Raw genomic sequence first — 15639 nt, forward strand, 5'->3', positions numbered from 1 at the left:
TAGGTATGTATATGTGCATGTGGACGTGTATGTATTTACATGTGTATGTGGGTGGGTTGGGCCATTCTTTCGTCTGTTTCCTTGAGTATCCCTGGGAAATTGTATATTGTATAGGAGGGTATCGAATGAGAGGATAAAGGCATGTACAGAGCAAGAGACTGGGGAGGAGCAGTGTGGTTTCAGAAGTGGTAGAGGATGTGTGGATCAGGTGTTTGCTTTGAAGAATGTATGTGAAAAATACATAGAAAAAGAGATGGCTTTGTATGTAGCATTTACGGATCTGGTGAAGGTATATGATAGGGTGGATAGAGATGCTTTGTGGAAGGTTTTAAGAGTATATGGTGTGGGAGGTAAGTTGCTAGAAGCAGTGAAAAGTTTTTACCGAGGATGTAAGGCATGTGTATGAATACGAGAGGAAAGTGATTGGTTCCCAGTGAATGTCGATTTGTGTCACATGTGGAGGGAAGAAGGAGAAGGAGGAAACTAAATTGGAGGTGGAAGGATGGAGTGAAAAAGATTTTGAGCGATCGGGGCCTGAACATACAGGAGGATGAGAGGCATGCAAGGAACAGAGTGAATTGGAACGATATGGAATACCGGGGTTGACGTGCTGTCAATGGATTGAACTAGGGCATGTGAAGCGTCTGGGATAAACCATAGAAAGGTCTGTGAAGCCTGGATGTGGAAAGGGAGCTGTGGTTTTGGTGCATTACGCATGACAGCTAGAGCCTGAGTGTGAATGAATGTGACCTATTTTGTCTGTTTCTGGCGCTGTGTGGCAGGGTGGCGACGGGAATGGATGAAGGCAGCAAGTATGGATATGCACATGTGTATATATGTTATATGTCTGTGTATGTATATGTATGTATATGTTGAAATGTATATGTATGTATATTTCGTGTGTGGCGGGGTGGCAACAGGAATGGATGAAGGCAGCAAGAATGGATATGTACATGTGTATATATGTATATGTCTGTGTATGTGTATGTATGTTTAAGTAGAAATGTATACGTATGTATATGTGCGTGTGTGGGCGTTTATGTATATACATGTGTATGAGGGTGAGTTGGGCCATTCCTTGTCTGTTTCCTTGCGCTACCTCGCTAATGCAAGAGACGGCAATTAAGTGTAATAAAATAAAAAAAGAGAATATCTAAAATATCTAAAATTATTTCAAATCATAGAACTAAAGGTACTGTATGGTACATAGTCTGCGGTTGGAACATACTGTAATCTTAACAGTGTATTCTGCAAACCATTCGGAATGTTATGTTTGTAATAAATCTAAACATACAGGACGTAAAACATTTAATAAGCATTTACAAGAACTATTAATGGAAAACTCAAACTCTAAGATGGTGGCAGTAATCTTGAATCCACTGGACCACAGATTTTGGGAGTTTAGATTTTTAATATTTTACCCTTACATTCCTGTAGATCCAATGTGTCTATTTACTACCTGTAAGCTTATAGTGAACTTCTGGCAGGCTTTTGAGCCTCTGTGCAGCTTGTTCCGCAGTCAAGTCACGCTGGGCCTGAGCCAGCATCTCGTAGCCCACCATAAACTTCTTAACAGTAGCTGAGCGTAGTAAAGGTGGGTAGTAACACCCATGAAACACCCAGTGCCTCTCATCACTTTCTAAGCGGGGTCCAGTTGGAGCTCCTGACACAAAGAAAAAATTATACGTTTTTCCTACTCTGTCAAAATTTTTTACACTGAGCCCTGCTGGAAGCTGCTTCCAACACTTGAAAACTGATTCTTGAGCAACTCAATACACTTTCAGCAAAATTATGTCAAGAATGAAACCAACTGCCCATTGAGCTGCATTGTTGTTCATGTTATCAAAATGCCAATTTTCATGAGTTTATCTTTAGATTTGTGTGGAGGGAGCTTATGCACTTGTTGTTCCACTACAACTCACATAATTTTTGATAAATGAAAAACAGTTTCTCTCTCATGACATCAAGGTTAGAAACTTCTAACCCCATCTTCTGCAGAGGTAAAAGCCTCTCATCCCTTGCTAATCACCTATAGTATTTGACACTAGCAACCCAATGGTGCTAGTCAACTCAACAGTGTCATCATCATCCAACAGGAAGAAAGATTTATAACAACCCATCACCTTATATTTCTTGAAAAAAAATTAGTCATCCCAGTGATGGCCATCAGTGGATATGAGATTTTTCAAAAGAAGGGAATGGCAAAGGTCATATTTATGTTTCTCTCCAGGGTTACATCAACCCATGAACCTCTGAGAACATACCAACAAGGAGAAAAATTTCTCAAAAAGAATATCGAGTTATGCAAAAAACAGCTACATAAGAGAAATGTGGCAAATTAGGGCCCATCAGCCCCAAAGAATGCATTGCCACTGCAACAGAAGGTAAATGCTCTGCATATAGACTAATGTGTTGTCTAAAGTAAGTGTTCATGGAAAACAAAACATCTCATTATAGATCTACTCCAAGGAAAGGCTTCTAAAGAGGGCCAAGATGGAAGCTACCTTTCTGACAATGTGACTGTAACACATACAGCATTTTGGACTGAGAAAAGTTTCTTGATCCTGGAAAAGATGTTTCTTGTTGAGGGGGGTATTAAGATCCTGAATAAACCAATAGACTTTCCATTCAATAGGGTTTGGTGATCTTCACAAATACTTTAATAAAAATTTAAGTGGGCATGAGGAATGATGCTTTTTAGCTGTAGTTTTCTACAAGTGAATCACTACAAGGGTATTGTAAACTTCCTTCTCTTTACCAAAAAGTAAGCGGTCATCAAATATGCATTGGTTTAGATATGGGCATTGCAAGTGTCGACTAACTCTTCCCTTACACCATAGGTATCAAGGCATGAGTTTTTATGAGACGCTTAGGATTTAAAGTATTTGAAAACACCTATGAAGTAACAGAGACAGGACTTTTAACAACTCTTCCATAAAATGCAGCAGAGAGGCAACCAGTCCTCTCCACAAAGAAAGATTATACAAGCTCATCACAAGCAAAGCACTCTTGTGAGAGACAGTAGAATTACTAGCCTTGCCCTATCAAGCAAAAGGCACAAGAAGAACTCTAAACAAAGAGCTTCCAAAACCTGTAAAGAATCTGAATCACTGAGGCAAACCTGGAAGTGTTGCCAGATTAACTGTTGTTACCTTGTTGACAGAGACATATAATATGAAAGGGACCACTTGTTAAACTGTTTCCATATCCTGGATTTTAATTGTGTTTGAGAAAAAGCATAAATGTAAATTCTAAAACCCAGGACTTGAACACTGGGCTCCTAAACCAAGATTGAGGTGGTGTAGAAAACATGAGGTATCATATAAGAACAGCATAACTTAAGGAGAGTCTGTCTCCGAGGTTATCACTAAAACTTTAGTCTACATGTCAATAGATAAAAAAAAAAGAAAAAAAAATAGTTTGGGAAGAGCTTTCCCCAAGAGGTTTACCAGGGAAAAAGATAAATTTGGTTCTGATAATTACCATCCATGATCTTTTCCTAGTACCCCATCTCGTACACTGGAAATACATTGGTCAACAATACAGGCATTTACTTTGCCGTCAAAGAGAACCATCTATGGTACTACCCTGATGAAAAGATCCATTGAATGTACAGCTTTTCCTATGGACCATTCTTTTGTCACTGATATCACACTCAATAGGGTGTCTGTTCATACATTCCAAACTCCTTCCAAACTCCTCTAAGATATCAGGCCTGGAGAAACAGGCCTTCCTACACTTGTTTAGGAGATAATTATCGCTAAAAAGGAAAGTGGTTTATATAAGGATTTGCTCGCAATACCCAGGGCTCCATTAAAGTTCACCAGAAACATTATTCCACATCCTGGACTCATGTACTTTGGCAGATCAGATGAAGAACAATGTAACTAGGAGCTCTTTCTTGGTGATATGCATGGACTTTTCCTCCATGTTCCAAAACCCCACTTATGTGACCTCTCAGGAATGGAATTCTCATCTATGACTAGACATCTTTCCAGAATAAATGAGAAGATAAGCTGTCTAAGACCAATGGGTATTTCTTATATCTGTCCACCAGACTAAGAGAAAAAGAAGTACTTGGGGGTAAGGCTCCTAAAGATGTCTTTAACTCTCAGGCTATTCAATTCCTCAGAAATTACCTTTCCAATGTAATAAAAACAGAAACATGTGCACTGTTTTTTCCTTACTTAACCTGTCTATATGTTACTGATTTTGGCAGGGAAATAATGCAAATGACTGGGAGATGTATAAAAGAAAGAGGCAGAGGTCAAGAGAAAGGTGCAAGAGGTGAAAAAGAGGGCAAATAAGAGTTGGGGTGAGAGAGTATCATTAAATTTTAGGGAGAATAAAAAGATGTTTTGGAAGGAGGTAAATAAAGTGTGTAAGACAAGGGAACAAATGGGAACTTCAGTGAAGGGTGCTAATGAGGAGGTGATAACAAGTGGTGATGTGAGAAGGAGATGGAGTGAGTATTTTGAAGGTTTGTTGAATGTGTTTGATGATAAAGTGGCAGATATAGGGTGTTTTGGTCGAGGTGGTGTGCAAAGTGAGAGGGTTAGGGAAAATGATTTGGTAAACAGAGAAGAGGTAGTAAAAGCTTTGCAGAAGATGAAAGCCGGCAAGGCAGCGGGTTTGGATGGTATTGCAGTGGAATTTATTAAAAAAAGGGGTGAATGTATTGTTGACTGGTTGGTGAGGTTATTTAATGTATGTATGACTCATAGTGAGGTGCCGAGGACTGGCGGAATGCTTGCATAGTGCCATTATACAAAGGTAAAGGGGATAAAAGTGAATGCTCAAATTACAGAGGTATAAGTTTGCTGAGTATTCCTGGGAAATTATATGGGAGGGTATTGATTGAGAGGGTGAAGGCATGTATAGAGCATCAAGAGCATCAGATTGGGGAAGAGCAGTGTGGTTTCAGAAGTGGTAGAGGATGTGCAGATCAGGTGTTTGCTTTGAAGAATGTATGTGAGAAATACTTAGAAAAGCAAATGGATTTGTATGTAGCATTTATGGATCTGGAGAAGGCATATGATAGAGTTGATAGAGATGCTCTGTGGAAGGTATTAAGAATATATGGTGTGGGAGGCAAGTTGTTAGAAGCAATGAAAAGTTTTTATCGAGGATGTAAGGCACGTGTACATGTAGGAAGAGAGGAAAGTGATTGGTTCTAAGTGAACATTGGTTTGCGGCAGGGGTGTGTGATGTCTCCATGGTCATTTACTTTGTTTATGGATGGGGTTGTTAGGGAGGTGAATACAAAAGTTTTGGAAAGAGGGGCAAGTATGCAGTCTGTTGTGGATGAGAGAGCTTGGGAAGTGAGTCAGTTGTTGTTCGCTGATGATGCAGCGCTGGTGGCTGATTCGTGTGAGAAACTGCAGAAGCTGGTGACTGAGTTTGGTAAAGTGTGTGAAAGCAGAAAGCTGAGAGTAAATGTGAATAAGAGCAAGGTATTAGGCACAGTAGGGTTGAGGGACAAGTCAATTGGGAGGTAAGTTTGAATGGAGAAAAACTGGAGGAAGTGAAATGTTTTAGATATCTGGGAGTGGATTTGGCAGCGGATGGAACCACGGAAGCGGAAACATGCAGGAGGGTGAAAGGCATGCAAGGAATAGAGTGAACTGGAACAATGTGGTATACCGGGGTCGACGTGCTGTCAATGGATTGAACCAGGGCATGTGAAGCGTCTGGGGTAAACCATGGAAAGTTCTGTGGGGCCTGGATGTGGCAAGGGAGCTGTGGTTTCGGTGCATTATACATGGCAGCTAGAGATTGAGTGTGAACGAATGTGGCATTTGTTGTCATTTCCTAGCATTACCTTGCACACATGTGGGGGGAAGGGGTTGTTATTTCATGTGTGGCGGGGTGGCGATGGGAATGAATAAAGGCAGAGAGTATGATTTATGTACATGTGTATATATGTATATGTCTGTGTGTATATATATGTATACACTGAAATGTATAGGTATGTATATTTGCGTGTGTGGACATGTATGTCTATACATGTGTATGTGGGTGGGTTGGGCCATTCTTTCGTCTGTTTCCTTGCTCTAACTCGCTAACGCGGGAGACAGCGACAAAGTAAAATAATAAATAAAATGTTACCGATGAAAATACCCAAAATATTAGTATATTCTCCTGTGTTGGCATGGAAGGGTGCTGTGTGGAATGTGGAGTTAACTTCATTCTCCATATACCTAATTACATTACATACATTATAGGTTTTCCTGGTGTGATTTCACATTGCCCATATGTATCATTTAATTATTCTTTTTAAACATTATACTTACTTTGCATATATCATAGTGTCATTCATGTGTTTATATATCATTTACACCAGCAGAACTTTATTTTTTTTTTTTTTTTTTTTTTTTTTTTTTTTTTTTTTTTATATACTTTGTCGCCGTCTCCCGCGTTTGCGAGGTAGCGCAAGGAAACAGACGAAAGAAATGGCCCAACCCCCCCCCCATACACATGTATATACATACGTCCACACACGCAAATATACATACCTACACAGCTTTCCATGGTTTACCCCAGACGCTTCACATGCCTTGATTCAATCCACTGACAGCACGTCAACCCCGGTATACCACATCGCTCCAATTCACTCTATTCCTTGCCCTCCTTTCACCCTCCTGCATGTTCAGGCCCCGATCACACAAAATCTTTTTCACTCCATCTTTCCACCTCCAATTTGGTCTCCCTCTTCTCCTCGTTCCCTCCACCTCCGACACATATATCCTCTTGGTCAATCTTTCCTCACTCATTCTCTCCATGTGCCCAAACCACTTCAAAACACCCTCTTCTGCTCTCTCAACCACGCTCTTTTTATTTCCACACATCTCTCTTACCCTTACGTTACTCACTCGATCAAACCACCTCACACCACACATTGTCCTCAAACATCTCATTTCCAGCACATCCATCCTCCTGCGCACAACTCTATCCATAGCCCACGCCTCGCAACCATACAACATTGTTGGAACCACTATTCCTTCAAACATACCCATTTTTGCTTTCCGAGATAATGTTCTCGACTTCCACACACTCTTCAAGGCCCCCAGAATTTTCGCCCCCTCCCCCACCCTATGATCCACTTCCGCTTCCATGGTTCCATCCGCTGCCAGATCCACTCCCAGATATCTAAAACACTTCACTTCCTCCAGTTTTTCTCCATTCAAACTCACCTCCCAATTGACTTGACCCTCAACCCTACTGTACCTAATAACCTTGCTCTTATTCACATTTACTCTTAACTTTCTTCTTCCACACACTTTACCAAACTCAGTCACCAGCTTCTGCAGTTTCTCACATGAATCAGCCACCAGCGCTTTATTTACATGAATGAATGAAAAAATATTTTGCCTTTATAACTGTCAATTCTCAAATTAGCAAGGTAGCAACACGAACAAATGAAGAAATGGTCTCACTCACTCACATCCACTGTCTAACTGTCATTTCTAATCTAATGAAACAAAATCTCATTCCAACAACCAGGCCCAACAGACCTTTTCATAACTTCTCTAAACGCTTCATGTGCCCTAATTCAGCCTACTGACAACACATAGCCCCTATATCCCACATTACTCCAATCAACTCATCCCTTGCACATCTCATACTCTCTTTTATGTTCAGGCCCCAAGCACTCAAAGCATCTTTTATTCCATCCTGAAAGTCACCAGATATGATGTTAGGTCAGTCCTAGATTTTTTATGTCATGGAAAATAACTTACAGAGGAGATAAAAAAAAAAAACCATAAATGAGATAGAGGAGGAGAAACAGGAAAAAACATTAGACATACTAATAATGAAAGTAAAATTCAAGACATACATTATCAGAATGTCAACCTAGTACCTCTAATAAAGTGACAGTATCAACAGAAAATATGGTTAAACTGAGGCAATAGGTCAAGGAAAAGGAAAAAGGAAAGGCCAGGTCACAGAAGTGATGGATATAATTAATGAAGAGTTAAATACCATATGCAAGTGTTACCTGTGAGGAGAGAGCAAATTTGATAATAGGTGAAGGAATGCATCCAAAACTGTGTAAAGGAATACAGGAATATGAAGGCTCCAGTGAAAAGGGTGTAAGATAAATGACTGTGGATTCCTGGATCCCAATGTATGCAGGTATTTCAATGCATTTAGCAGAGGTAAATGAGGCAATGAATGCCATTTCTTCCATTCGCTTGGGGTAAAAGAGCTGGGAAAGAGCTATAAAAATGTGGATATGAATAGTCACAGATATATAGTGACAAATCATGGAGGTTAACAAATACAAATACGAACAAGAGCTACAGAAAACCAGATTGGAAGTAGGGAATGGCACAAAGGAAAGATACAAGGGAAGACAATACAGTTTGTTAAATTAAGGAGGAATGTGAACAAGGGAACAGAGAATAAAAGAGATGACTTGACGAAAAGAGAAAGATCAATGAGAAAAATGGTGAACAATAATGGGGTAGGGGAGAAAGAATTTTACCTCCATATTTCGTGTTTTGAAGAATGCAACTAAAGGAGGTGGAAGCAGAGGGCTGGAAGAACTCCTCTTCTTGTATTTCAATTTCTGAAAGATGGAACAGAAAAAGGAGCCCAGTAGGGAGTGTTCATCCTTCCCTAAGGCTCAGGCTGCATTCAGAAATGGTACACATGGTAATGAATGCTGGTTCTCGCATTCATCTGGGATACAGAGCTGAGAAAGAACAATAGAAATGTGGAAATAAATAGTCTAAGAAAAATAGTGATGAATGATGGAGAGTTAACTAATGCAATATGCAAGACAGCAATGGAAAGCCAGATTGGATGCAGGGAACATCACAAATGAAAAACACAAGGGAAGAACGGTACAGTTTGTTAAATTACGGATAAGAGATATGACTCACCAAACAGAAAAGGAGCAATGAGGAATACGGTGAACAATAATACGAGAGAAAGAATTCTATCTCCACATTCCCTGCATGTTGTAGGTGAATAAAAATGGTGGGAGCAGGGAAGGGTGGAAACCCTCCCCTTCGAGTGCACCCCTTCCCTGACATACATCTGAGTTCCATTCTGGCTGACCGGTCAGATTTCGAAATGGACAAGTCAGACGCATAAAGCATTCTTTTATCCTACTCAATTTCTATCATGTTTACTTCGTTTTTTATTAACCAGCTTTATCATATGGTTCTGTAGTTTCTTTTTACCTTTAATTAAGTTCATATTTCATCATTTTCATTTCTTAATTTATGTTTTTTCTGATCGTATGTACGGATGGTCATAGTCACATAGGTCACATTTTGTAAGTAGGGGATCAGGTGTATTTCAAATTCTAAAAGATGGAACAGAAGAAATAGTCAAGCAGGGTGTACTCATCCTCCTCAAAGGCTCTGACTTGGGCGGCATAAATGAGTGTGGATGTCAAGATGAGAAGAGAGAAGAAACAGGTGATATGTTCAAGGAAAGAAAAATGAATGTTCTGGCTCTGAATGAAACGAAACTTAAGGGTAAAAGGGAAGGCCAGTTTGGAAATGTCTTGAGAGAAAAGTCACGGGTTGGTGACATGACAAGAGCTGAGGAAGGAGTAGCAATATTACTGAAGCAGGAGTTGTGGAAGTGTGTGACACAGGGCAAAAATGTATATTCTACATCAGTCATTCTCTCTATATGTCCAAACCATTTCACCACACCCTCTTCAGCTCTCTCATATATACTTCTACCACCACACCTCTCTCTTACCTTGTCATTTCTTATTCCTTACACCAAATACCATCCTCAAAATTTTCATCTCCAAAACACATATCCTATCTTTTTTACATTTTTATCTGAGGCCTACCCTTTGTGTCCGTACACCATCAGTGGGACTACTATACCATCAAACATACCTATTTTTGCCCTTATAGAGAGTGACCTTTCTTTTCACACATTCCTTAATGCACCCTAGGCCTTTGTCCCCTTACTCACCCTACGCCCCATTTCAGTTTCTATGGTTCCATTTGCTGCCACTTCCACTCCCAGGTATCTATAACTATCAACTTCCTTCAAGTCTTGCCATTTAAACACATTCCAATTAATCTGTCTCTCTTCACTGATAAACCAAGTAACCTTACTTTTATTCACATTTACTCTCAACTTCCTCCTTTCACATACTCTCCCAGCCTCAGACACATCTGCAGTTTCTCACTTGAATCTGTAAGCAGTTCTGTGTCAAACACAACCTGCATACCTGCTCATTTCTCCAAAACCCTTGCATCCACTTCCCTCACCAAACCATTCATAAATAAACAAGACAGCCATAGTAACATCAAACACCACTGCTACAGACCCAATTTCAACTGGAACCACTCATTCTCCTCTACACCAACTTACACACATGCTTTACTCTTTTGATAAAAACAACTCACTGATTCTAATAGCTTTCCTTCCACACCATATACTCATAACACCTTTAACAGAACATTTCTATCAATACTATCATATGCTTTCTCCAGATCCATGTATGTTTCTTTTATATTTGCTTGCTGTTTTCCACATTAGCAGGGTAGCACCAGGAAAAAATGAAGAAAAGGCCTCATTTGCCATGTGTAATTCACCAAAACTACAGCTTGCTATCCACAATCAGACCCAACAAACATTTCTGTGATTTTTCCCTGGTTCTTCATATGACAGCACATTGCCCCCTGTATAATACATCACTACAACTCAATCTATCCCACAAAGGCCTTTCACCCTCCTTTGTTCAGGCCCCAAGCACTCCAGATCTTATTCACTCCATCCTTCCATTTACAATTCAGTCTCCCTCTCTGTTTTTCTAAATATGTCTTACATATTCTTCAAAATAGGCACCTGATCCACACATCCTATTACACTACTAAAACCATATTGTTCTTCCCTAATTTGATGATCTGTTCATACAACCAACCTCTCAATCACTACTCTCCCATACAACTTAACAAATTCACTCCAAAACTTATATCTCTGTAATTCCAACACTCACCTCTGTCTCCCTTGCACTTTTACAATGGCACTATGCAAACATTCAGCCAATCCTCACACACCTCTCCATGATCTAAACATATATTTAATATATTATCTAACCCATCAACAACATAGTCGCACCCTTTCTTCAGTGTTTCATCTGCAATACCATCCACTCTAGCCACCTTGCCATATTTCATCTTTGGCAAGTCTTTCACTAATTCTCTCTTCACCAAAGTACTTTCCATGACTCTTTCACTTCATATTCCTCCCTGATCCAAACACCCTACATCTATAACCTTATCACCAGACACATTAAACAATCCTTCAAAGTGCTTGTTTCATCTCCATTTCATCTCTGCCTGTTAACACTTCCCTAATGGCCCCTTCACTGATGTGCTCATTCATTCCCTTGTTTTTCTCAAACTATTAACAGCATCTCTTTTTACCTACAGTTTTAACAATCCAATCTCTGCAAAAGGTAGGTGTATACTTTCAAATTACGAAGTGCACCTAGAGACCCATTTATGGATTTTTCATGAATTTTCAGAGATTTGTTTACATACTGAGACACTCACATTTATGAGTGTTATACGAGGAAGACCAATGGAATATCAATGACTGTCATGAGATATGCAATAGATCATACCATTATGTGGAAAATGATGATTTGAAGAATGCATTCTATTCTCTACTAACATTTGCTGTATAATAGTTTCCAATCAAAATAACTCTTTGTATCATGCAATCAAAATAACTATTTATCTTTCTATCATCCAATCAAAATAACTACCAATCTTTCTGCCATCCTAAACTCTGTTCTCATATCATTAGGAAGGAACAAGTACATAACATCCTGAGCAGGAATATAATTTTTTAAAAGTGGTGTCCCTAAACCTTCAGACTGGTTAAAAGTAGGGATGCCCAAATCTCCAAATCCCTGGAGTAAACTTGATACCCTGTAAATGTACTAAAATGTAACTTGACTAATCCTAGTGTAAATCTATCTAACTATTCTTGAGTCTATCTGAAATAATCACGATTCAAAGTGATTATAATTTCATGTCATAATGTTCCCTTTCAAATCATTTCATCATAACTACATTACATACATGTGGTGAACAATCCTCTCTCATACTTACCATGCCATCCCATAGAGTATGGGAAGGAGCAATTGAAGAGATTATCATAAATTGTTGTTAGCCTCTTGATGATGTCTGCTAGTGAATCTTTCTCAGTACTGGACAGCTCTGTCATGCGAGTCACATGACGGCGGGGAAGTACCATGGTTTCATAAGGCCAGACTGCCCAGTAGGGAACAACTACAACCCAATGATCATTCAGTAGAACCAATCGCTCCTGTAAAGTGGAGAAAACTATTTTCTTACTAGCCACCTACTCTTTTATGTTTCACACTAAGTTGAATTACTGAAGAGTTCACTCTTTAACCTCTTTTCTATGCGAGCTCCCTAAGTAAAGATTAACTCTCAGTTTCTTTTAATATAAAAAATATAAAAAACCTATTTCCAAACTTCTATTTCTATCATAATTATTCAGTGGCTCCCGTGTTTGCAAGGCAGCGCAAAGAAACAGACGAAAGAATGGCCCAACCCACCCACATACACATGTATATACATAAATGCCCACACATGCACGTATACATACCAATACATTTCAACATATACATACATATACATACACAGACATATACATATATACACATGTACACACTCATACTTGATGCCCCACCCATTCCCGTTGCCACCACTCCACACATGAACCCCCCTACACTAGGTAGCGCCAGGAAAAGACCACAAAGGCCACATTCGTTCACACTCAGTCTCTAGCTGTCATGTGTAATGCATCGAAACCACAGCTCCCATTCCACATCCAGGCCCCACAAAACTTTCCTTGGTTTAACCCGACGCTTCACATGACCTGGTTCAATCCACTAACAGCATGTCGACCCCAGTATACCACATCATTCCAATTCACTCTATTCCTTGCAATAAATGGGGGAGTTCTGAAGAATGAAAACCTGTTTCTCTCCCAAGTGACATTCCAGGAACTTTTAGTGAATCTTTAAGATCTCTGGGAGTTAGAATCCTCTAAACCCTTCCATCTTCTGATGAGGTTATTGTCTCTCATCCCTAGCTATTTAGCTATTAACAATTTACAACCTACAGCTTGATCTTGTTTCATCATACTGCGAATGAGTAATTTTCATTCAGCAATCAAGTCATCATCCCACTGTCTAACATACCACTCACACTGACAGCCACATATTTCTTGGAAAACAGACGTCACCCTATTAGTTATTCTTGACAGTTAAGGGAAATGTTGGGCAGGAGCAACTTAGAAAAGTGCTCACAAAACAATTCCTTAAAAAAATGCATTTTTCTATTTTTCAAAACAACTTTCTCTCCAGGGTTAGCTTGTCTTCCAAGTTTTGAAAGCACATCAACATGGAGGAGGAAGTTTAAAAATAATATTAACCAAGAGAACAGCATGGCAAGAACAGTTATTTTAAAGGTAATCCTGTCACACAAGAGTGATTCTCTCCCTCAAAGGCCAGGCTAGCAGTTCCATACGATACTATCAAAACTTACAGCACACTATGGAAATTTTCTGATTTAAGTACATTTTGAAATCATGTTGTAATCTTTTTATCCAGATAAAGCACAGTATGATACAATATGAAACTACAGTATTTTTTCTGAAACATTTAATAAGCTTTTTTGAGCCTTTTCATATCAATGCCAGGTACATTAGGATTCTGCAGAGTATCTTTGATGATGATAAATACCAGAATGCTAGAGGGCTTGACCCATACAAAGCTCATAGTCATCAAGAAATATCACCATATATGATGAGGATGTGTGCAGATGAACTAAACAAATGTCCTGAAATACAGGTAAAGATGTTGCCAGAGAAAGAAAAAGTGCCAAAGGAGTGGCAAACAGGCAGACATCATACATATCTATACGAAAAGAGGCTGGGAAGAGGTGCTGAGCTACACACCAGGCTCCCTGATAAGTGTGTTCAATAAGGTGCTGAAATACTAATAAGAGAGCACATGGATGACTTTCTACAGAAAAGGAATTACCTGAGTGAAAGGCAACAGTTTTAGGGAACCTCTCAAATTTTTGTAAGAAAAGGAGCTCTGTCTTAGGCAAAAGGAAAGGGTGGGAGCACTGTTTGTATCTTGACTGCCAGAAGACATGTAACACTTTATTGTAAAGGAAGCTGATTAAGAAGCTGGATCACAAGGAAGGAATATAGGGGGAAACTCTCTAGCTGTCATGTGTAATGCACCAAAACCACAACTCCCTCTCCACATCCAGGCCTCACAGTTCTTTCCATGGTTTACCCAGACACTTCACATTACCTGGTTCAGTTCATTGACAGCACGTCGACCATGGTATGCCACAACATTCCAGTTCACTCTTTTCCTTGCACACCTCTCACACTCCTGTGCGTTCAGACCCTGATCATTCAAAATCTTTTTCACTCCATCTGTCCACTCCAATTTGGTCTTCCACTTCTTGTTCCCTCTAGCTCTGACACATATATCCTCTTTGTCAATCTTTCCTCCATATGTCCAAACCATTTCAACACATCCTCTAATGCTCTCTCAACCACACTCTTTTTATTTCCACATATCTCTCTTACCCTTTCATTACTTACTTGATTAAACCACCTCATGCCACATATTGTCCTTAAACATTTCATTTCCAACACATCCATCCTCCTCCATACAACCCTATCTACAGTCCATGCCTCACAGTCATACAACACTTAGAACTACTATTCCTTCCAACATACCCATTTTTGCTCTCCAAGATAACATTCTCTCCTTCCACATATTCTTCATCGCTCCCAGAACCTTGGCTCCCTCCCCCATCCTGTGACTCACTTCTGCTTCCATGGTTCCATCTGCTGCTAAATCCACTCCCACATATCTAAAACACTTCATTTCCTCCAATTTTTCTCCATTCAAACTTACATTCCAATTAATTTGTCCCTCCACCCTAATGAACCTGATAACCATGCTCTTATTCACATTTACTATCAACTTTCTCCTTTCACACACTTTTCAAAACCCAGTCACCAACTTCTGCAGTTTCTCACTCAGATCAGCCACTAGAACTGCATCATTGGAGAACAACAACTGACTCACTTCCCAAGCCCTCTCATCCCCAACAGACTGCATACTTGCCCCTCTCTCCAAAACTCTTGCATTTACCTCCCTAACCACCCCATCCATAAACAAATTAAACAACCATAAGGACATCACACATCCCTGCCACAGACCAACATTTATTGTGAACCAATCACTTTCCTCTCTTCCTACTCATACACATGCCTTACATCCTTAGCAAAAACTTTCCACTGCTTCTAGCAATTTACCTCCAGATCCATAAATGCTACATACAAATCCATCTCTTTTTCTTAGTATTTCTCACACACATTCTTCAAGGCAAACACCTGATCAACACATCCTCTACCACTTCTGAAACCACACTGCTCTTCCCCAATCTGATGCTCAGTACATGCCTTCACCCTCTCAATCAATACCCTCCCATATAATTTCCCAGGAATACTCAACAAACTTATGCCTCAATAGTTTGAACATCAAACCAATCCTCAGACACTTCGCTATGTTCCATACACACA

The 15639-nt window shown here is 39.7% G+C and overlaps 1 protein-coding gene across 5 annotated transcripts in view; it reads right to left on the bottom strand.

The window, feature by feature from the left end:
• Nucleotides 1–1291: 1291 nt before the first annotated feature.
• The window catches only part of Galt (Galactose-1-phosphate uridylyltransferase), a 103942-nt gene continuing 89594 nt past the window's right edge, over nt 1292–15639 (bottom strand). For all 5 annotated transcript variants that reach the window (XM_071662203.1, XM_071662200.1, XM_071662199.1 and 2 more), the window contains 2 exons: nt 12105–12321; nt 1292–1663 (listed from right to left, as the gene is read on the bottom strand). In XM_071662203.1, the coding sequence (XP_071518304.1) occupies nt 1449–1663; nt 12105–12321 (432 nt within the window). In that variant the 3' untranslated portion in view covers nt 1292–1448. The remainder of the gene's footprint in view (nt 1664–12104; nt 12322–15639) is intronic.

The sequence above is a fragment of the Panulirus ornatus genome, chromosome 5 (genome assembly GCF_036320965.1).
Source record: "Panulirus ornatus isolate Po-2019 chromosome 5, ASM3632096v1, whole genome shotgun sequence".
Taxonomy (NCBI): Eukaryota; Metazoa; Arthropoda; class Malacostraca; order Decapoda; family Palinuridae; genus Panulirus; species Panulirus ornatus.